At 40.2% G+C, this 24,884-nt stretch overlaps 1 protein-coding gene across 4 annotated transcripts in view; it reads left to right on the plus strand.

Annotated features, from left to right (window-relative positions):
• LDB2 (LIM domain binding 2) overlaps nucleotides 1-24,884 on the plus strand; it is a 1,323,491-nt gene that overhangs the window by 537,263 nt on the left and 761,344 nt on the right. For all 4 annotated transcript variants that reach the window (XM_085642378.1, XM_085642376.1, XM_085642377.1 and 1 more), the window contains exon 2: nucleotides 15,098-15,200. In XM_085642378.1, coding sequence (XP_085498504.1) covers nucleotides 15,098-15,200 — 103 coding nt within the window. The remainder of the gene's footprint in view (nucleotides 1-15,097; nucleotides 15,201-24,884) is intronic.

Genomic DNA, 24,884 nt, shown 5'->3' on the forward strand with positions numbered 1-24,884 from the left:
GTTTGACTAGTACAAAATTGACAGCACCTGTACAGAGTGGGGTTGTGTTAACCCCCAAGCAATTACTTGTATGCATAGCCACCCCGCCTGAGGGATGGCTTCCTTTTATTGATGGCAGGACAAGAGCAAATATTTGATTACAATCTTGCTAATGACTACTAGTTGTCTGACAAGTGTCCTGTAGACAAACTGTGTCATTTTGATTTAAGGTCTGCATTACTTCTGGTTTTCTGTGCACATTATTAAACCATCTGATGTTCCAGGAACACACTGTAAGGCCTGCGAATTTTGACACTTGGGGATGTCCTAAAGGCTTTTTTTTTAGGTACGCTGGCTGCTGACTATTTGGAGAATCCCTTTATAATTGCTTCTTCCTGTGCCTGGTCAGACTTGCATGATTTCATTAGTAACACCTCTAGATATCAAAATCCCTTGGAAGTGATTAACTATAAGCTCTGCTGCTTTAATACCAATACCAATACCAACTCTCTACTCAGTTTTGCAGCTCCTTCAAGAATATCATCAAGGTGTACCCTCTGTGGGAAGAAACATCTACTATTAGTAAGAAATAGCACACCAACATTGTGATTGTTACTTTGGTCAACTGATGTTTAAAAATACATATTATTATTATGTCAGCAGAAAGAGGAAAGAACTCCCTTGTCATCTTGGTGATATTCTTTAAGGGGAAAGGTAAAATCTTAGTAGAGACTTGGTATTGGCTAACCTTACAATAATGGATATTGAAAAAGGCTTGGTTGTCGAAAAGCATTAGTCTTAATAAATAAAATTGGTGAGTTGCAAACCCACTGAGTGCTCCTTAGCCCCGTGTGGCATTTTGTTTGACAAATATTGATGTGAAGCCACTCTCACGTAGGAAGCACCCATTCTTGAAGAGACTGTATATTTGTATATATCTATATCTATATATCTCTCTCATATATATATATATATTATTATCTACTGGCGGTCGCCAGTAGATAGTTATAGTTAGGACCTATTTTCCATAGGAAATCCGCAACATTCTATTGGGAATAACTTTGGCGCCGGTTGACGAAACTTCGCGAAATTTTCCAACCTTTTGGCCAGCTCCATTCCACTCCTACCCTGAAAGTTTCGTGGTGATTCGTCAAGAGGGGGCCGAGAAAAAAGGGGGGCCCTAAAACGCATTTTCCCCATGCAATTTCCCATAGGATCTGTTGTCGCGGATACAGCCCGAACCGCTGAACGGAATGACACCAAATTTGGCAAAGAGGTAGTCCTCTGTTCAGACTCGTGCCTTTTGCATAAATGGTGTGAATCCGTTCAGTAGTTCCTGAGAAAATTAGAGTTAAATGTACATAAATATCTATGGCCGCGGAGGATCCACGGACCGTACACGCACCGTACGCGCACCCTCCCCGAACCGAGCGTGCACCCTCCCGATAGTGCGCTGAATGCTAATTGGCTGTCGAGTGTCTCTCTACATTCGAAACCAGGAACTGTTGGTGGCCATTTTCTGCCTCGGTAGATGCGAGGCTGAAGAAGCAAGGGGAATAAGTGTGTAAAACATATAAAGGGGGCAGAGTGGAAATACTCTGACCCTCTAGAGGTGCTTAGGGGGTCCCAGAAGGACCCCCTGGGGCCCCCTTTTAAAAAAAAAAAAAACGGCGAAATACGCGCAGGGTGCGTGCATCCTATCACGTTGGTTGCACGGTTCCTCTCACGTTGGGTGCGCGGATCCAAAAACATGAAAAAAAAATATATAAAATAAAGTTTTGAACATATAGTTAAAAAAATATTTTGAAAAATATAAAAAAATATGTTTGAAAAACCCATTAAGTTCAAATAATAATTTTAAATTTTTAGAAGAATTAATTGAAAAAATAAGTTTAAAAAATGGTGATAAAAAAAGTATTTTAAACAAAAATGTAATTAATGAAATTGACACACTGTATTTGAAAAATATACAAATTCAATCAAAATCATTAAACATGATATCTTTAGAGATAAGTTATAGATAGGAATTAGCATTTAAAAAACCTTTGAAATTCACTGAAAAAAACATAGGTTTCATGCACATTATAGTTAGGAATTGGCATTTAAAAAACCTTTGAAATTCACTGAAAAAACCAAAGGTTTCAGGGGCGTTATAGTTAGGAATTGGCATTTAAAAAACCTTAGAAATTCACTGAAAAAACCATCGGTTTCAGGGGCGTTATAGTTAGCTGGACATTTCCCTCATAAAAAACCCTAGAAATTCCCCTGTTATAGTTAGTTCAGCTAACTATAATTCGCGCCCCAGCAATGCACTGCTGATGACGTCACATATTACATCTTTCATGACATGGTCAGTGACATCACTGATGACATCATCCAGTGAGTATGTGTTTCTGTACAGTTTTAATATGTTTAATATATATAGGGAAAGGTCTGTTGAAGAAACAGTGGGTGTACAAGTGTGTGAATGGATGATTTTCTAGGTGCGTAACTGACTCTATAAGTGAGTCATTAAATGTATCTTACTTCAGACTAGTGACTAAACTGTGTGAATGTCTGTATGTGTCTGTGTGTAGGTGTATAAGTGGCTGCATGGTTTTGTGAATAGCTATATGAGTGTCTATATGGGTTATTGATTGGTTGTCTGAGTATCTGTATGGGTGCCTGAGTGTTTGTGTGGGTAGGGTTTATGTGACTCTATGCATAGATGTGTGAGTGGGTGATTTTATGGGTGCATGGTTTTAATAGTGCATCTGTGATGGACTGTATGGTTAGGTGAGTGTATGTATGGGTGTGTTAGGGATTGAATGTATATCTCAGTGGTACATGTGTGACTAACTACATATGTGAAAGGCAGTATATATGTGTGTAAGAGTATATAAGTGGGTATATGTGAGAGTGTGTGATTGTGAGAGTGGCTGTATGGATGAGTGTGTGCTTGTATCAATGATTGTATAAGAGCGTAAGAATGTGGTACTATTTTTATGAGTAAGTGAACTTGAGTGTGTTTAACTGTATAGGTGAGTAAATTGGCGGTGTGTGAGTGTCTATATAGGTGTATAAATGCATATGATAGTCTTGTACGGAGTGACTGTACGTATGAGTGACTGTACAGGTGAGTGAGTGGAGGTGTATGTAGACCTAAGAGTTAATGAGTTGGTATGTAGTTATTGGTATTGGAGTATCTATGGTTTTCAAAATGGCCGTCTGAAATTTTGAGTCGGTGTATCAAAGGTTATATTAGGGTGTGAGAAGATGTACTAATTTATCACATGGATGATGCCATCAGTGATGTCATCAGTGATGTAATTTGAGATGTCATTAGTGATGTCATCAGTGATGTCACTGACCATGTCATGAGTGATGTAATATGTGACGTCATCAGCAGTGCATTGCGGGGGCGCGAGTTATAGTTAGCTGAACTAACTATAACAGGGGAATTTCTAGGGTTTTGTACGAGGGAAATGTCCAGCTAACTATAGCGCCCCTGAAACCTATGTTTTTTTCAGTGAATATATATATATATATATATATATATATATATATATATATATATATATTACCTACTGGCGGTCGCCAGTAGGTAGTTATAGTTAGGACCACGTTTCCATAGGAAAACCTCAACATTCTATTTTGAATAACTTTGGCGCCGGTCGACGAATCCTCGCGAATTTCTCAAAATAGGTGGGGCGCTTTGCTCCGCTCCTACCCTGAAAGTCTCGGGGGGATCCGTCAAGCGGGGGCTGAGATAAAAGGGGGGTCCCAAAACGCGTTTTTCCCATGCATTTTTCCATAGGACCTTTAGAACGAGCTACAGCCCGAACGGCTGAACAGAATTACTCAAAATTTGGCAGAGAGGTAGTCCCTAGGTCAAGGAAGTGCCTTTTGTAGGTTTGGTGTAAATCTGTTCAGTAGATTCTGAGAAAATAGCCTTTAAATCAATATATATATCTGAGCCCGCTTACGGTACGCTTACCGTACGCTTACGGTAAGCGTACGGTGGCGTGCGCGAGCGCGATTCTGATTGGCTCTTAGATCTTAGTAAACATTCGAATCGGCCGAAACCAGGAAGCGGCGGCCGCCATTTTGTGTATTTCACTCTGAAAAAAAAGAGTGAAAACAAGGAAAGGGGGCAATGAGGAGAGTTACAGACCCCCTAACATTTGTAAGGGGGTCAAAGAAGGACAGAAAAGTACAAAGAAAACATTTATTGATTTTAAAAAAAATCACGGGGTACGCGTACGATAAGCTTACGGTAAGCGTACGGTAGGAAAAAAAAAAAAAAAAAAAGAAAATCAGATTTAAGTGTTTAGATATTAGGGGGCTCTAAAAAGAGCCGTTGTGTTTATGAAATGATTTTTTAGTGGTACCTACAAGTAAGTACCGATGCAGAGTCTAAGGTTCAAGAGGAAGACTCTGTTCCCTTCATCATTGAAGTGCACACCATCTCCTCTATAAATGTCTTGCATGTCATAACGCAAGTTGTTGTGGTAAATGGCACCCATACCATAGTCACGGAGGAAAGCAGAAACAGATTTGTTGACGTGCTTTCTTGCTTTGTCATCGCACCGCGTGCCCACCGTGCGTGCACGGCACTAACTGCGTAAAGGGGGCGCGCGGTGCGCAAAGCGCACCGCGTGCTCACTGTGCGCGCACGGTGCGCGAAGCGCACCGTGCGCGCACGGAACGAACTGCGTTAAGTGGGCGCGCACGCCACGAATGGCGTAAAGTAACTTAGCATTTAAAAAACCGTACAAATTCACTGAAAAAACCATAGGTTTCACACACGTTATAGTTAGGAATTAGCATTTAAAAAACCTTGCAAATTCACTGAAAAAACCATAGGTTTCACACATGTTATAGTTAGCGGAAATTTTACTGATAAAAAACCAATGAAATTCCCCCGTTATAGTTAGTGCAGGCAACTATAACTCACGCGACCGCAATCTTCTGCTGATGACATATGTGTCTTTATGAAAAAAAAATATTTGTAATATATGTATAGCTAAAAATGTATGGAACAAGACATGGGCAAATAAGTGTCTAAATACAGTATTAGCATCAGCAGAGGATTGCGGTCGCGTGAGTTATAGTTGCCTGCACTAACTATAACGGGGGAATTTCATTGGTTTTTTATCAGTAAAATTTCCGCTAACTATAACATGTGTGAAACCTATGGTTTTTTCAGTGAATATAGATAAAGTTCCACCGTACAAAAACGTACACATGCACTCCTTCCGAAAATAGCGGCCTTTAGTACCACTGTATATATTAATTCTATAAAAGTACATTTGACCTGGACTCACAGAGCTTCTGCTTTGCATCTGTATGTTTTTTTACTTTTTAATACACTTTACTCTTTGCACTAGTTCTGTTTTGGAGACTAGTTATCCTGGTTGCGAGCCATGACGTGTGTACTTATTATGTTTTCCTTATTTTTAGGCGGTGAGAAAATATGAAGAAAGATACATTTTGAAGATTCAATATGACCACTGCTATTGTAATAGTGTTATCATTAAATTGAATTGTATGTCTTTGTGGGCAATTTTGTTATATCAATTTTGGCCATTGTCTGATCAACCCACTTGGGATGAATATTTGGTAAGGGAAAAAAAAGCTTTTTGCCCTTTTTGCTCCTTAACCCACTTGGGTTTTATTTTTACCACTTTGGAATGAATAGTGGTATTTTGAGCAGAGTCAGGAGGGACATGCATTTAAGGAAGAGGGAGCTAAAGGCTAAGTTTCATGTTATTGTCGATTTATCCCACTTGGGTAATATTTGTGATATCAAGATTGGCCATTGAAGACATATTGTTCCAGAGTATGCAAAAATGACACATATATATATAAAATAATGATATATGAAAAAATGATGAGAACATGAAAGCTATCGGCATATTTATATCTTTTATGCTGTTGTAGTTTTTTGTTGATGTCTATGGAGTCATGTGCAGTGATTCGTCACATTATGTATTCTTTCTTTAATTGGCAACATGTCTCACTGCAGATTGTAAAATAATGTTATGTGAGTACTAGAATGGGAAAACATTTTGCATTTTATTTAGGAGCTACGGTTATTATGTCGGCATGGATGTGAATAACAGGCTGAAAATAAGTGGCATCCAAAATTTTTAATTTCTGCATAAAAACTGTAACCGCTATATGAAGTCTATGATTTAATTAAGGAATAGAACAACGTCATGAAAAAGTAAGCCAGACATTGATTGTTTGTGGCTGAGTATCACACAAAAAATGGGAAACATAGGTTTGTTTTACCCTTATAAGATGGCGGATATATTACTCTGAAAAATGCACTCCCCAACACATGGGGTGTGTCCCTCGGGCACAGATGTAGTCCTCTCTAGGAGGTTTCCACATACACGAACCACCTCAACCAAGAGGGAACGCACAAAGAAAACGAATCAATAAACAACCTGGTCATTAATATCTCCAAATATACCTTCAGCGACATTGAATTGAAAGTCTTACAGAAAGGTACATCCTTTGTACCGACAACAACCAGCAACTTACTTGAATTGCACATCAGCTTTTATAAGCTCATGAGAAAACTGAGACTCCGACACTTTTTTGACAACATCCTGACACCTACCAAAGAACTAGAAGAGGATCCACTGATGGGTTTACGACCTAAAAGTACATTTATGGCTCCAGTTAGCCATAAATGTTTGGACCTATTCGAATCATGTGTAAAGAACGATTTATCCAAACTCAATTTCAGCAGGAGCAGATCAACACGCAGCAATCTCACCAACAAGGAGATAGGCATTTTGAGATCTATAGCTGGTAATCCTGACATCATTTGTACTAAAGCCGACAAAGGTGGGGCATTAGTCGTACTTAATTCTGATTATTACAACTCTCAAATATCAACCCACGTCCAGGATTCTGAAACATACTTGAAATTGGAAAGCAATCCGACAAGACAATACAACGTGATTTTACAAACCATTATACAAACAGCCGTTGACAATGGTACCATCAACGAGAAGGTTCAAAACTTTCTCATTCAACCCAATCCAAAAAGTCCATCGATCTTTATGGTACCCAAAATCCATAAGCATCCCACCAAACCTCCCTGTCGACCTATTGTTTCTACACGTGGTAGTCTTCACGAACCAGTTGGCAAATTTCTAGACCGTCATCTCCAACCGAGTGTTTACTCCATGAAGTCATTTGTGAAAGACACCACTGATTTCTTAATCAAACTCAATCAAGTATCCATATCAGAAGACGAGCAAGTCATCCTATGTACAGTGGATGTCAAGTCCTTATATACCTCCATCCCTCACCAAATGGGTTTAGAGGCGATTGAACAGGCATTATTACATTCTAAACATCCACACAACCTACAAGTTTTCTTGATGGAACTAATGCAATTTACCCTTTTCCATAGCTATTTCACACACAACAATGAATGGTATCAGCAGCTAACTGGTACATCCATGGGAAATTGCGCTGCTCCAGCGTACGCCAATATCTTCATGAACCAATTCGAGGAGGATCACATCTTAAGCTCACCTTCTTGGATTAGCTGTTTAAAACTATACCTCAGATTTATTGATGACATTTTCATCATATGGAAAGGCTCAAACCATGCTCTCAAGAATCACCTTGACAACCTCAATCAAATCGATCAACGAGTACAATTCACGTTCGATATTCAACATGACATCATCCACTTCCTGGACGTCACCATCATTAAAACACCTACGGGCTTCGAGACTGACCTTTACAGAAAAAACACCGATAGGAACAATACCCTTCACTATCAAAGTTTTCATCCACCACCACTCAAGCAACATCTTCCTTTCTCTCAAATGCTCAGAGTAAAAAGAATTGTATCGAATCATGATAAATCACTGGACCAACTTAACACGCTCACACAAAGATTCAAAACCCGTGGCTATCCTGATCAGGTGCTACATAAAGCGAAAGAAAGATCCGATTCCAAAAATCGGAACCAACTTCTTATTACATCACCCAAACCAACCAGCAATCAAGTTACCATAGTTTCAAAATATTCCACCATGAGTACAAACTACAGACGAATAATCAAAAAGCATTGGCAATTGCTCAGATTAGAAGAAGATTTCAACCACATTTTCGATGAGGAACCAATTTTCGCTTACACACGCAATAAAAACATAGGTGAAATCTTAAAACAACAACATTCACCTCTCATGGCACTTCCATCCAAAGGAACCATCCCTTGTTTAAATTGCAACAGCTGTAACAATATCATCAAGGGTGATTACATCACACACCCCATGAAAGGACACAAAATTAAACTGAAATCAACAGCAACCTGTGACACATCTAATGTCATCTATATGCTCAAATGCCCTTGTGGCAAAATTTACGTTGGACAAACTGAAAGAAAGATGAAAATAAGACTCAATGAGCATAAATCCAACATTAGGACGAAACATCTAAAATCATCTGTTGCTCAACATTTCCTGGAAGCTGGCCACAATGTTAGTCAACTGAAATTTTGTGTCTTGGAAATAGTTACAAAAAAAGAAGGGAGAGACAATCGCAACTTTATGTTGCAAAGAGAAAATCATTGGATATATTTTTTGAACTCGATGAAACCAAATGGTTTAAACGATCGTACTGAATTTTCATGTTATTTATGAATGTCTAAACAAACCGACATGTTATACACCTGTATTAGCACATGATCGTTGAATATGGTTTATCATTGATTTATCAACTCTATTAATTCGTTGGTTAACACACCAACCATCCTTTGATTTAGACCAACTAACCCCTGTCACTGACTCTTCTGCTCATAATTGTTCCTTTTCAACAACACACATTACCTTCCTGTGATTAATTCACTTTCCTTTTTTTCCACACACTTTTTTATACACTATTACACATCTTTTTTATACACTATTACACATCTTTATTGACGGAGTACACGTTAAAGGGATCAATCGGGCAGCTTCGGATTACTGAAGACCTTTCACAACTCTTTAGTCCTATATCCATATTCATGGTTACGGGCACTTCAGTCCTTTCACCATTTTCACCATTTTCACGTCCACAATAGCCTAGTCCTATGTTTATACACACTGTCAGCCAGCACGTGACACACACCTCTCTACATTTAAACTCGTTTAAAAACGAGCATAAACGCGAACAGCCACACACGGACTACATGGACGATGCGATGAGGCGCTTAGCACCTGGTAAGAACATAATTTCTTTCATATCGTCTACTCGCATATTCTTGCGGTAGCTCCTTACCATCCCCTTAGGAACTCCTTTAGGGAACTATACTCACCAATAGCATTAGACACTTCTCCGTAGATCAAGCTTACACCCCATTCTTCTAAACTTAACAACACTAATACAAGATACAGCTTCTCGTAAACGATCTCCTGACAACTTTGACTAACTCACCTCATTTTTCTGTTACCACGTTTATTTTTCTACGTTGCCTTTCACTTTTTTAGTTCGTTCTGACAACCATCATCACCAATTGTAAATAAATGCCGCACCATTATTGTATCCTATATTTATCCATCCTCTTTGCTATTTGTAGATCACCCCTGATGAAGGCTCAAGCCGAAATGCATTGGGAATGTGTAACCTAAGCAATGTTCACCGTGATATGTTTGAACTGAACGCCAGCAAAAAAGACGAATAAAGCTTTTTCAAATTGATGAAAGTTTAACTTTACTCATTGAACAACATCTGAAACCTCCTAGAGAGGACTACATCTGTGCCCGAGGGACACACCCCATGTGTTGGGGAGTGCATTTTTCAGGTTTCACTCACTCTTTTTCGGAAAGCGAGACCTCGGTGCACGAAACAACCTATCAGCAACCTAAGTACCATTACGCAGTGCGTGTGCCACACACCCCGTTTCACTTGGATATATTACTCTACCAGGATTGAGATTGTGTTGTCCCTTTTTTATGTCACTTTTGTAACACGTTACGTTTTGAGCACAGTGTATATAATCAATAATTTGAAAGCATTGTATTTACCCGTGATCAAGGCAGTTTCGCCGAAACGCGTTGGATATTTTGAGGCTTGAATCTATGCATTAAATTCTTTCAAAGCCCCGTGATTGTGCTGCTATTTTCGGAAGGAGTGCATGTGTACGTTTTTGTACGGTGGAATTTTATTCGTAAACAGGGACAACCTCAGACCCTGAATTGCACCGCTGCTAAGTGTCCCGGCAACTTCTGATGAGGTGGAAAGGTTATATATATATATAGATATAGATATATATTATCTACTGGCGGTCGCCAGTAGATAGTTATAGTTAGGACCGTGTTTCCATAGGAAATCTAAAAATTCTATTTTGAATAACTTTGGCGCCGGAATCTTCGCGAAATTTCCAAAACTAATGGGGGGCTCTGCTCAGCTCCTACCCTGAAAGTCTCGGGGGATTCGTCAAGCGGGGGCCGAGAAAAAAGGGGGGTCCCAAAACGCGTTTTCCCCATGCATTTTCCCATAGGACCTTTAGTCGAAGGTACAGCCCGAACGGCTGAACAGAATTACTTGAAATTTGGCAGAGAGGTAGTCCTCAGGTCAGGGATGTGCCTTTTGCATATATGGAGTCAATCTGTTGAGTAGTTCCTGAGAAAATTGCATACATACATATCTATAGCCGCGCATTGTGCGCGCACCGTGCGCGCACCCTAACGCGTGCGAGCGTAATTCTGATTGGTTGTTACATGTCAGTCAACGTTCGAATCGGTCGAAATCAGGAAGTGTCGGCCACCATTTTGTTTGTTTTCAGTGCGAGAGTGGAAAAGGAAGGTGGCGAACGTGAAAAGGGGGCAGGGTAGAGAGTTCTTGACCCCCTAGCCTTTGTCAGGGGGCCCCTGAAGGACCCAGAAGGCAGAAAAAAACATTTAAATTCTTTTTTTTTTATCGCGGTGGTGCGCGCACGGTGAAAAACCATAAAATAATAATAAGTTTAATACGTAGTTTATTGAAAAATAAATATATAAAAAAAATAATAATACATACATAACTTAGCATTTAAAAAAACGTACAAATTCACTGAAAAAACCATAGGTTTCACACACGTTATATTTAGGAATTGGTATTTAAAAAACCTTGCAAATTCACTTAAAAAACCATAGGTTTCACACATGTTATAGTTAGGTGGATATTTCACTCGTAAAAAAACAATGAAATTCCACCTTTATAGTTAGTTCAGATAACTATAACTCGTGCAACCGCCACTCTATCACAAGGATGATGTCATCAGTGATGTCAAGAGTGATGCCACTGACCATGTCATGAGTGATGTAATATGTGACGTCATGAGCAGTGGATTGCGGGCGCGAGAGTTATAGTTATCTGAACTAACTATAACGGTGGAATTTCATTGGTTTTTTACGAGTGAATTATCCACCTAACTATAACATGTGTGAAACCTATGGTTTTTTAAGTGAATATATATATGTGTATATATATTATATATAATTCCCTTTCAGGCATATGTGACGCATAAGTTATGCAGGAAAAAAGAAGCAGAGTACTCTGAGTAGTTCCCAAATTAGGTGGAAAACAGCTCCAGTATAGAGCACTCTCAACACCAGCGACACTCTAAATTTGCTCACCTCAAATGTCTGTTTTTCTATCAAAGTCTTTAAGCGTAGGATTAGCACAGTGCCATCCACGCTGAGATAGAAAGGGACAAAGTCTTTTACCATTTCTACAGCAAAGTTTTTAAGCATAGGATTAGCACAGTGCTATCCTTGCCAAGCCATAAAAAAACCAAAGCCTTTTACCACTCCAGGCACAGTATTACAGCCTTGTAAAAATATTAGCAAAATAATAAATGCTTTTTGAATAGAAACAAGGTCCTAACTATACCTACCTACTGGCAACCGCCAGTACGTAATATATATATAGAAATGACCTGCTGTTTAATAGCAAGAATAAAAGAAAACCGACAACATGATGCCAGATACTGATAACACAAGGTTAATCCTGACGTATACCAAACAAAGGAATAGTTTATGCAGGATTATCAAGACAAACTGGCATTTAGTGTTGAATGATCCCGTTGTAGGGGGTACACTTCCACAAAGTCCAACAATAACCTTTAGGAAGGCCCCATCCACAAGTGACTATCTGGTGAGCAGTAGTCCAGAAATAAGCTCTGGCTCTAGCTGACTGTCAAAAAGGAAAGGGTTCATCAGATGCTCCTCATGCCGGGCATGCAAGTTTGGCACCAGCAAAACGTCCTATTCCACGCCATTCAAGGATAAAACCATTATAATCCAGAAGCTTCTTACTTGTAAGACTGAATTTGCCATCTATGTGCTGGAGTGCTCTTGTGGACTGCAATACGTGGGTAGCATGAAACTGCAGGTCTCCAAGAGGATTCTCCAGTACCTAAGGACCATCCCAAACTCAGATTCAACACATCCGGTGGCCCGCCACTTCAGGGAAGTCCACAGCAAAAACTTACATCAGCTAACCACAGTTAAGACGAGGTGGCGATAGAGAGGCAACAGTTAGAAGGCTGGAGACTGTACATTCTGGAGCTAGACAGTAAAAACCCAAAGGGGCAGAATACAACTGAGGACCTGTACACATGGTTATACCAGTTTCCTAGTGTGAGTTTAGATTCAGTTTATCAGTGACAGTCTTGAAATGACATGTATACACATTTGCACATTTTTATGAAATTGCTGCACTCCATAATCCCTGTATATAACTTCCCTTGTGCTGTTTTTAGAAGTATGTCTCTTAAGAATCAGCACTTTGCACATTGGCACTTTTACATGTACATTTTTGCACTTTAGGGTAACTTCAGGAGTAGGTGTTTAGCACTTTATTACTTCGGCACTTTATAAACTTAGCAGAGGAGATCAGCCCACTAGGGCGGTATCAATTAGGCAGTTTTTAAGTCTGGCTTTTATGTATTGAACACATCAACAACCGAAATACAGCACAGGAACCATGATACAATAGGATGGCCAGTATGCATGTATTAAACTGCAATTGCGATTCAATTGGTTTTTAGGGGCTTTTCTATGTTCTTAAATTAGTGATATATCATCTTATTTATACAGATAGTACATTTATATTTATTAAGCACATTTTAAAGATATTGTCCAGATTTAAAAATGCAAAACTTCCTGCTATTTTGTACTGTGACGTGGAGACAGGATAGTCTGTCTTCCATATTGTTTATGCACTTGGCAATTTAAATTTGAGGAGGGTTCATAGACGCATCATGTGATCAAGGTCTGCAAAGGCCGAAACGCGTCACGGTGGCAAAGTTGAATTCTGAAAAATAAAACAAACTTGCACCAAGCAAGTGCAATCCGTTCCTGTTTTCGTTCCGTGCATCCAGGGAACTTTAAAAACAAGGTTTTGTGCGATTATATATATATATATATATATATATATATATATATATATATATATATATATATATATATATATATATATATATATATATATATATATATATATATATATATATATATATATATATATATATATATATATATATATATATGTATGTATATGTATATATATATATATATATATATATATATATATATATATATATATATATATATATATATATATATATATATATATATATATATATATATATATATATACACTCTCTAGGTCCTCCTGCCCCGGAGCCTTGACGGCAGTCGAGCATATTTGGTTATGGCAAACCGTACATTTATTAAATCACCCCTCTCTTGCTTCCACAAGAAAAACGCACACTGCAGTGATGAAAGTGAACCAAAGATTTTATTTAAATAAATCTGGTAAATCCATGAATAACGTGCAGAAAGCCTACTGTGATGATCAAGAAAAAATCTTTTTTGTTTTATTTTATGTGATATTCTCTCTTCAGATGGACTATTCGTAGAGAACTCAAAGGAATTACAGGCTAGAATCATCTTTACTGTCTGCTGTTAACGTTTTTTTTTAAATATTTGTTTTTAGTCTGGGATCAGGAGTTTTAAAAAAAAAAATTCTATTAACTATAAACTACCTTGTCAGAGTAATAAGTGAAGAAAATATTTAATGTTTTTCTTACCTTCAAGGGCTCTGCTAGTTAACCAGGATAATTAACCAAACAATATCACTGATATATATCGTTCAACTATTGTATATGAAAGCTACCAATACTGTGTTGTCATAATGCAAATCATGCCTTATTGGTCAGATATACTTAATTACTGGTTTTCAATAAGCCAATTTCTTCATCGAATGCCATAATATAGTTGGAGCTAACGTTATTATTTCTGCAGAAACTGCTCAAGAGGGTAGTAGTATGAGCGTGCAGACTCATTTTGGACCTATAAATCATTATGCGTGAAGGTTCTCAATAAATTAATTCATCAGTGTGCAGCCACAGATAAGTGAGTGTTGGGTTTCCTCCAGCACAGGCATACACCCATTGATACACCATCTCACATGGTTCCATGGAAGAGGATATTTGAAGTCATGATGCTGGACTGAAACTCGATGAAGTCTATGGTTATTATAAATATGATAGGATTGATTTTCACCGCTTTTGCACCAAGTTTCTTTTCTATGCAAAGTCTATTTCTATGGATGACATATTGTGATGTTCTGAAAGATTCAAAGTTTAATGGCATGCGCCAACATCCATACCATGTCCTACTTTACTAGACCACAACAAGGTTCTGTAGGAATGTTCTTTGGAAGAACCACTATTTAACATAAACTCATCTCAAGATCCAAAATTAACATAAAATGTTGATGGAGGAGAAAACAGTACTCTGAAGATCTGAATAAGTATCAGTAGGTAGATTCAAGCATGATGATAGGTATATTTTATCAAAGACCTGCCAAATATGACACTCCTCATGTCCCTTTCTAGTAATGTGTTATTTGGGGTTTGCCATCCGGGGTCATAATTATGAGAAAAGTTAGCAACATTGACCTATTAACATAGATGTTTTGCACAGTTATGCTAATCTACGCTACCTTCCAAGTACAAATTATTAGGATAAAGAACTTTTAAAAATGTAATTAAGACCCAAAAAATACGCTTTTTTCAAACTGCTGATTTTTGCACTAATTTAAACTTCTATTCATAAATTCTCTCTTTTCTTAGGATAGTGACAATCTATGGTGGGATGCTTTTGCTACTGAGTTTTTTGAAGAGGATGCCACTTTAACTCTTTCCTTCTGCTTAGAAGATGGACCAAAGCGATACAGTAAGAGCTTTCTGTTTTTTTGTGTTTTAATGTGGCGAATGTAAAGCATCGATCGACTTTAATTAAATGAACGAAACATTTTGAGTTTGGGGCTAGAAAAGAGGAAATAGAAGCACACCAGGCATGACGAAAGTAGAAATACCATTACATAAATATTGTATAATTGTCAGATCTCAAAAGCGCTCTCATTTTTTGATTACGTAAAATTAGAGTTCTCATTAAGGTTTTATCCAAGTAAAATATGGACTATAAGATAGCATGTTTGCAGACGGATCCTAGACATCCACTTGACTTATTTTTCTATTGACTGAATTTACTTTCACTCGTGCTTACCAGTTACACTGTATTGTTTTTGCAATATTTATTTTATCCTTATTACCTTCAATTATTAACCATATATTATATGACTCAAGTTTACCAATACACATTTAATTATGTTTCACCTTGACTTATGTTTACCATAACGATTTTCCTTGTCAATTGGTAGCTAACGGAATATTAACATCTACAACATTTGTTCACAAGTTAAAAAATGAAACAAAATTGCGAATATGTTTATGCATTATCAGTTGTAGAAAGTTAATTTACAGAGTGGTAATTTCTTCGAACTCTCTCAACATTTTATAGACTTTGCTTGTAATGATTGCCTCTGGCAATTCATATGATAGTACTTCGGAAAGCTAGTGTACCTTCCCTGGCACCCACCTTCAGGCATGGTATCTTCTGGGTTCAATGCAGTGGGTCCAAATCAGATGTATTTGTCATGGACGTAAATCTGTTGTGCTATTGCCCTCGCAAATGCAATCTGAAAAGCCATATCACTGTCACAGGCACATGAGGGGAGAGGGCCACTTTGTGGAGAACAACAGGAGGCAGCAGTATACCCAAAGAGCTCAGGGGACACCATTTTGGCAACAAAGAACAGTGTGAGATGGAAAGTACAACTGAGGTGGGACATAAGTGAAACGGCCAACAAAGATGAACCATGGCAACTGAGAACAGAAGAGTTGGAACCGAGTGGAAAATAGATGTTCTGTTTAGGGAAGGGAAATACAGAATGTGAGATGAGGTGGACAAAAAAGAACAATATTGGTAGATTATTTCTGCAAACCACATTGGGAGGGAAATAGATAGGGGATGTGTGGAAGAGGGACAATTGGCAACAATCAGTAGGAGTGAGGAAACTATTCTGAGAGATGGACAGTGACAGGTGTTGAAGGACTAGGTTGAAAGTGAAGAAAGAAAAGGGAAATCGCACGTTTTATCCTGTGAACATAATTTGTTTTTGTTTTTTGCTGCAACAAAACCAATGAATACCATTTAAACTGCATGCCTTCCTTTCTATGACAAATACACTTTCGGTCTAGAGAAACAGACATGCTTGCTAAGCCACACAAAGATGCTGCCAAAACATGGTGGACACAGATGACAGGGAAAAGGCAAAAACAGCAGCTTCAACAGCAGAGACCTCCTGGTCAGAGACTTGCTCTCTCCCCCAGCAGCTCCGCTGTTGTGCCGCTGCCCTGTGAAGGTAGGTGTTGAAGGCCCTTCTCCACCCGCAGGCTCCTTCCTGCGCCTCATCCCTGGTGGTCCAGTGGGAGAGCCTTGCTCTTTTCCTGGTCCGCTGTTGTCTGTCTTTGTGTTTTGTGCCCTGTTCCTGTTTTGTGTCCCTTTGTTATTGTCCCTTTGTATTCTATTGTATTTGTACCTGAATTTTCTGTAGCTCTGGCTTTACCTGTTTTGCCTCTTTCTTGTACCTGTGCCCTTGTCCTCCGTGCCCGTTTTTGCCACCCTTACCCCTCCGCTGCTGCCCCATGGCTCCTGCCCCTGCTGTTTCCTGCTCCCGCCTTCCAGCTGCTCTTCCCTCCCCCTTCCCTATTTAATGGCGGCCCCTACTCGGGTGTCTGAGCAAGACCTCTGACCTCCTGGTCAGAGACCTGCTGTCTCCCCAGTGCCTGTGCTGTTGTGCCGCTGCCGATACCCTGTGAAGGTAGGTGTTCATGGCACTCCTCCACCCACAGGCTCTTGCCTGCACCTCATCCCTGGGGGTCCAGTGGGAGAGCCTTGCCACTGTTGTCTGTGTTTTGTGTACGGTTCCTGTTTTCTGTCTTTTTGTTATTGTGCCTTTATATTTGTATTGTATTGTGTTTGTACCTGTATTTTCTGTAGCTCTGTCTTTGCCTGTTTTGCCTGTTTCTTGTACCTGTGCCCTTGTTCTTCGTGCCCATTTTGGCCACATTTTCAGCACTGCTGCCCCCGCAGCCCCTTCCCCTGCCATTTCCTGCTCCTACCTCCCAGTTGCGCTTCCCTCCCCCTTTCCTATTTAATGGTGAGCACTGCGCGGCTGCTTGCGCTCCGAAGTCGCGCCAAAGGCAAACCCATTGGCGCCCGTCCATCATCCGACCATGACCAGTTCCAGGGACCCTGGATCTCCAACCGCCAACTGCTATGACCCAGCTGTCCTCGCACTCAACCCCGGAAGGAACAATTGCCAGCTGTCTATGCCGAACTCCACCCACGGCCAGTTCTCCTGCTGTCACTGCTGGCAAATCTTCACCACCCTCCCCACCCCCATGGCTGCTGCCCCCACGCATGATGCCAGCACCCCCAAAGCCCTGAGGTCAGTCCTCCTCAACGTGCGCTCCCTGCACAGACACGCTGTAGAGATCTGGGACTTCATTGACACCCTCGTGCCAGATGTCGCCTTCTTCACATAAACCTGGACCAATACCAGCTCCACCCCAACATTGCCACCGCCATCGCTGATGGATACAAGATCCAAAGGAAGGACCGCCCCAACCGCCCGGGAGGAGGACTTGCCATTGCCCACAAGAGCGCCTTCCGACTCACCACCTCCAGCACGAACAACAGCCTGCTCTCCACCGAACACCTCCATTTCCAGATCCAGACCACCCCCAGAACAACCCTATGAGGCACCCTCGCCTACAGACCTCCTGGACCTCAAACTGCATTCACCACTACCATCGCCGACCTCATCACGCTCTACACCATCGCCTCCTTGGACCACATACTCATCGGAGACCTCAACTTCCACCTCGACAATCTCAGCGACCCTAACTCTGCCACCCTCCTGTACATCCTCACCAACCTCAGACTGAAACAACTTGTCACCACCCCCACCCACAAGGCAGGAAACACCCTTGACCCCATCTTCGCAGAAGGTAACAACATCCACTTTAGCCACACCATGCAACCACACTAGATGGACCACCACTGCGTACACTTCAATGTTGACAAACCCAGCACCCCCAAACCTGCACCCCACCCACCGTGAAGAAACTGGAGCAAGGTCACTGAGGAGCACCTCAACTCCTTCCTCAACCGCGATGCCCCCTCCACCTCAACCAACACCCTTCTTGCAGCCAAAGAACTTCATAGATGGATCACCAACTGTGCAGATGAGCTCACACCCCTCTGCAACGCCGACAAACACTGCCCCAGAAAGGCCACCTGGTTCACCACTGACCTCCAAGAATCCAGGTGCACCTGCAGATATCTCAAACAGAATTGAAGAAACAGAAATTCCTCTGAAGTCTGCACTACATACATGAACGCCATGACAGAATACCACCAACTCATCAGATCCACCAAAAGGACCTTCATCCAGAAAAATATCCTCACCAACTCCAGCAACTCAAAGGAACTCTTCATCCTAATCCAGGAATTCACCACACCGCCCAGTGAAACCATGGACATCATACCCTTCCAGGACCTATGCAACAGCTCAGTTCCTACTTCCATCTGAAAATCAAGTCCCTCCATGACAACTTCACTGAACAGACAACTGACTCCGAAACCACTCCATCCTCCAGCAACGCCAGCCAGCCCACCATCCCCTCTTGGACCCCAGTCAACACTGAAGACACTGCATCAACCATGAAAGACATTCACTCAGGAGCCTCCATGGACCCTGCCCCCGCACATCTGCAACAGAGCCACCACGGCCATTGCACCAGAACTACGACACACCATCAACGGCACAGTTGAAGCTGGCACATTCCCCGATGATTGGAAACGTGCAGAAGTCAAGCTTCTACTCAAGAAGCCCTTAGCAGATCCAACAGACCTCCAAAAATACCGACCCATCTCCCTCCTCCCCTTTTCAGCCAAAGTCACTGAGAAGACCAAAAAAATTGGTAGTAGTGTTCCCTTTAAGGGAGGAACCGCACATCAAATGGAAACCATATGTATGTATCTGGCAGTCATGAGCGTGTAGTCTTGGTGATGCTAAAAAATACACCGGGGTGCTTAGGGCAGCTTACGGCACCTTCTACCTAGAGATGCTATCAGCACATTATAAAATAACATGCATATCCATACAAAAACAATATAAGCTATTACAGCACACCCTTTTCAGAAGTTTGTCGGTCCAACAACAGTATGTGCTATGTTCAGGACACAATCAAGATTCATTCTAAATGATTCAGCAAAATTCGATCAGATCAATATTCCGCATGACAGACAAACAGTCCAAACCAAATACAACAATTATTGTATTTTTGTCTTTACACATGTGTTTCGTCTGTACTCAGACTTTTTCAAGGCGGCGTGGGAATATCGCAAACCGTTGAATGGGATCAAGAACTGTCCCAAATGTACATCCAAATGCGAGTTGCATTTTGCAAAAATATCCTATGAGATCCCCGTCGATCCAAGGATGTTATAAATAACAATTCACTTGTGACAGTGGTGAGTCATGGGTTTCCAATAGACCCGCTGTACGCCAAAATAGCGTCGTCCTCTTCGAGAACTCTTGCACCTATATGTATACGGCGTATAATACGTAGGTTGATGTTAAACTTCTCGAACTGGTGATCAGCAATAAGGGGGCAGATCCATGATAAGTCGGTACCCCATAAACCGAGGTTATCCACAGCACCGAGTGGCAGGAACGAATGTACCTCAAAAGTCAAAACTAAGGATTCAGAACATGAATAAATTAGAGACAATAATTTCTGCATAGCTACCACTTACTGTAAGTACAGTCATAATTTATTGGAATTGTACCTGGCACAGCAAGCAGAACTCATTGGTCAGAACTTCAACCACTCAAATATATAGCATCAAACCATAAACATCTCATTGCAAATGAGTGGCCGTTCAGTTTAACTTTGATGTAACCGCACCCAGACATGGCAGCACTTACTGCGGGCAGTTGTCGCTCGGGTGTTGTAGAAGTTGCTGGAGGAGCAGTCTAAGACCAGCTGCTGGCCTGGCTTTCTATACCACAGGACAAGGTCCAAGGACTACAGTCTGTGCAGCGACGGCCCATATAGGGCGTGTTACCGGGGCGGTGACGTAGGGCAGAGGAGGGGCAGGGTGGGGGGTTGCAAAATGCGGCATACAGCCGATTGCAGGTAAGTTACGAAAAAAATAAAGAAAACAAATTTTGTTGTGCGCGCTGCATCGCACCACCACCCCACCACCCCACCACTCTTACCTGAGGCAGCCTTGCCTGCTCTCTACATAAGTGCTAGGGGTCTTCTGGGGCATACTCTTGTCAGTGTAAAATTTGTGTATGTTTTCTTGGTATTGAGGTTATGTGAGAAATTACATGTTTCTGAGGTGTCTACCCAGATATTTCTCTTTTGTTCGACCGGCATATATTACCTCTGGGTGAAATAGGATCTATGGTCTTTGTAACATGCAAATAAACTGACTAACCCCAATTGGCCTGTCTAGATTTTAGCTAAAGACAGTGCAATGGTGAGGAAAAAGCACTGTTGGCATAAAAGTTAGCTTTTGGACGCAGTGTAGCTTTACGGCACTCACATGAGTGACTTTAAATGCATGTCATTGGAGTGATCCACTGCTTTGAACAAGGGATACATCTGTCAAAGGGACCCTGTTTGTGACACGTATAAATCCTGTTAATTTCAATTAGTATGTCCTGTGTCCTTGTGAAAGGATACAAAATCTCTTTTTTCTCTGCAATAGCTGTGGTAGTCTTTTTGAATGAATGAAAAAATAATAGGTGTATTTCAAAAGGACAACAGGTTCCTCAAGAGGTGTCTGGGCATTACTACATCCGAGAGGAGAAAGAAAAAAAAGCACACCAGATTCACAAAGGAAAATTAGCCTACTTTGAAAATAGTATAGTCTTGATGCATTTACGAAAAGAGAGGAAGCTGGACTTTGTGAATAGGGTTAGAGGGAGAGTATTCCAAGGTTTGGGCAAAAGGTAAAATGCATGAGCGACAAATTGTGCTCAGCGAACTTTGGGAACTATCAAGAGGTTCAAAGATGAGGATCATACATTGTAAAAAATTAGCTACCAAAAAATTCCTTTTAAAGATATTTTGGGCCAAGACCAAAGGGAGCCCAATGACAGATGCATAAGGTTTTGAAAGTGGTGCGTTTGATGACTAGAAACCAATGAGGATTTGGGAGTAAATGTGATACTCAAGTGTGCCGTGGAACTTTTAGAATAAAATACACTGTGGCTTTTTGAGCTATTTGTAAGCAGGAGATGATTTTTCTCCATGATAAACAAGTAGTGAAATTCATATATCTGTTTTCTTCATTCTAATGTTGCTAATTTTGAGTCATTTTAAGTTTTCTATTTATATTCTTTCTTCTAAATTGGCTTGGGGAATGTATATGATTGTTAATGCTTTAATGCCTAACCCATATTTCTCTGTGGAAAGCATGCTGCTTTATACCATAATTACCAGGGGTTAACCCTAAGGCTGAAAGTTAGAATTTCTAATTAAAATTGTTTTGACCTGACAAGATACAGGATTACTAACTTGGTGGAAACCTACCCTAAAATAAATGATCATGAAGCACATAGGATGACTTTTGTTTCTGTTGGTTCGGTTGTTATCGCAGGAGGATTCTATAGGGAATGTAGACTCAACCTCAATGGTTGGCAGTATTTCCCGGATAGAAAACTCCTTTGGATAGGCTAGTCTTCTCCAGCATTTGATTGGCTGTGAATTCTTCACCTATGTTTTCATGTTCTTTGGGGTAGTGTGGTGTATCCATGAGGGCTGTGTTTTTGAATGTACTCTGGATCTTGCATCTTGTTCAGGGAGCTTTGCAGGATGATGTAGATTACTTGTGGGTGGAAGGAAATTTGTTTTTCCAGGTGCAAGAAAAGCTACTTGAGTCTAGGCCCCTCACCTAAAACGCGAATTGCACCTTGTTGAAAGTACTACACTCAAGGTGCAGATATCTGTGTCAGGTTAGGGGTGGTATTGCATTTCAGTGTTTTGTGCTCGGCAAGCTTGAATGGTAGGTTTGTGTTTTGGTATGTTTAATCTTTGGAACAGATTTTTTTTTTGCGTTTTGAAAAACGGGAGATGTTTTTTTATGATCAATGTTGTCCTAATCTTGTCTTTCTCTTGTTCTGATACTGGATTCTGTCATTGGATTCTTGAGGTTGTCTATTGACATCAGGGAGTACCTGCCTGGGAGCTGCAGGTCGGGCACTTATTCTTTCAAATTAACTTGCTCTCCTTTGTACCTACTTTGTGTCTGAAACTACAACACATGTACCTGCAAGTACCTGCCAGCCTCTAGCCATCTTTAACTATGACTACAGTGTCATTTCTTTACAGTTTTAATTTAGATTAAATTCAGGCCATTTTATAGAAAGCAAGTGATCTGGGAATAAATTTAAACAAGGAGATGTAATTTACTGGTAAAAGCAATGCCCATTCTAAGATGGTTAGTTTACAAGTTTCCATGATAAGGAAAGCCATCCTGCTCCATTAAACTGGACAATAAGAGCAAACAAGCATTTGCAATGCAATATGTCTTGCATTTCTGAGGGTTTAAGCTATTGACATTGTATATAACAATGCATTTATCTGTTTTGATAATTAACACATAAAGGCATTGTTATTTACAATGCCAATAGCTCAAACTCTTGTAAATGCGATACATTATTTAATTTCAAAGAAGCGGCCGCCATTGTCCCGGGCTGCTAAGAAAGTGAAAGCGCACATGGTGTGCTGAATGTTGCAGGAAAGCATGTCGTACCTGCAGTAGGAGAAATTCATTCAAGAAAATAGAGCTTACAGACTAAATAAGACTTACAGAGTAACAACAGAAGTAAAAGGGCCAGTCCTCATGGGAATGTACAAATGAAGACAAGACGGTACTAAGGAGGGACTAACAAGTTTAATAACAAATCAGAAGCCATGATTCACAAAGGACAATGACACAAGCCAATGAAAAATATGGGCAGAGCTTCAAGTCCATACTCGAATACGGCATGCCTCGCAGAGCAGCATGCGCTGCCCAGGCTCGACCTAAAAAGGGCTTATGATAAAATGTGTGAGTCACTTCAACGTAATTTACACAAGCCTCCTAAAAACCTAATTGATAGACTGTAAAGGTTGCATTTTCAGGCAGCTAGAAAGTGTATTAAAGCAACCACCATGAAGTACAATCAGTCATAAAGTCCCTTCACAGACTTCAAGTGATGCCCAGGAAAAATGTAAAACAATTTGCCTAAGCTTAAGGGTTGCTAGAGGAAAGGGTGTCATCGCATGCAAAGCCTGGCATCCATATTAGGAACTGGAACACCATTAACTAACTTCCACCCAATTTGCCACCATGGCTTTAAGTGACTGAAACACAGAGGTAGAGCATTAGGTACCCCTGCACCCAAACACTACGATGCTTTAAACTTCAACCGGAGGTTAGTACCTGATCATTCCCACTTCTGAAAACTAGTGAAGACAGAAAGATTTTAAGTTTGAATAGCTTACTTACTATTAGTCAAAGAGTTACAGTAACGAGTTCCTCTCTGTGCAAAATAGTAAGAATAAAACTTACATTAGAAAGTCTATCTTTTTGTAACTTTTCATCCGGAAACACGTTTTATATGCTAAAAATAAAGCTCATGTAAGTATTTTATGTGAATAAAGTGAAACAAAATAATTTACATGAACAAAGCAATGTTTTCATTTTATAATGGCAATGAAAGAAGCCAGGAAAAGAGGACCAGGGAGAAGAGAAAGAAGAATAAGGAAAAAAGAGAGGAAAGAGGCACATGTCTTCATCAAATAATTATACAAGAACAAAGTCAGCTATTAGTTCCAGGAAGAAGATAACCCTATTTTCATTAACATACTACATTCTCAGGTATGTCCTTTAAGGAGGTTTCTGGGCCTCAGAATTGTTAAATCCATTGGTAGTAAGTATAGAGAAATATTGACTCCAGGGTAACCACAGTATTAAAGTTGAACCAAAGTAAGATTTCCTCTGCCTAATCCTCTATGTTTATAATACATATATTCAACTATGTTTTAACAAAGACACACCCTAAAGGTTTACAAATAGCTGTTATGACTTGTAAAACAATGGCTAATAACATCAGCTAGTTTACTTTCTGTGTAACAAACATACCATGCCACCCCACAAAATACCATGCCACCCCACAAAATGTGTAAAAAGGACATTCTGCACACATTTCATTGATTTTGTCCCCAACGCTTGATCAAATAAATATGCTAAGGACATTGAAAGACCAAATGAATAAAGTGATATTTAAGACAACTACAGTACCATGCTCCAAACATATCATCTAACACAAAGTGACAAAAGTCTAAAAATTGACAATTAAAAAAAAAAGAACAATGACTGTGTAGTGCTTGAAGCACTGATCCAGATTGGATCTTTGTCCACATTTTAATCCAATGCCTTTGTTGA

Source organism: Triturus cristatus, chromosome 2_2 (genome assembly GCF_964204655.1).
Source record: "Triturus cristatus chromosome 2_2, aTriCri1.1, whole genome shotgun sequence".
NCBI classification, from domain to species: Eukaryota; Metazoa; Chordata; class Amphibia; order Caudata; family Salamandridae; genus Triturus; species Triturus cristatus.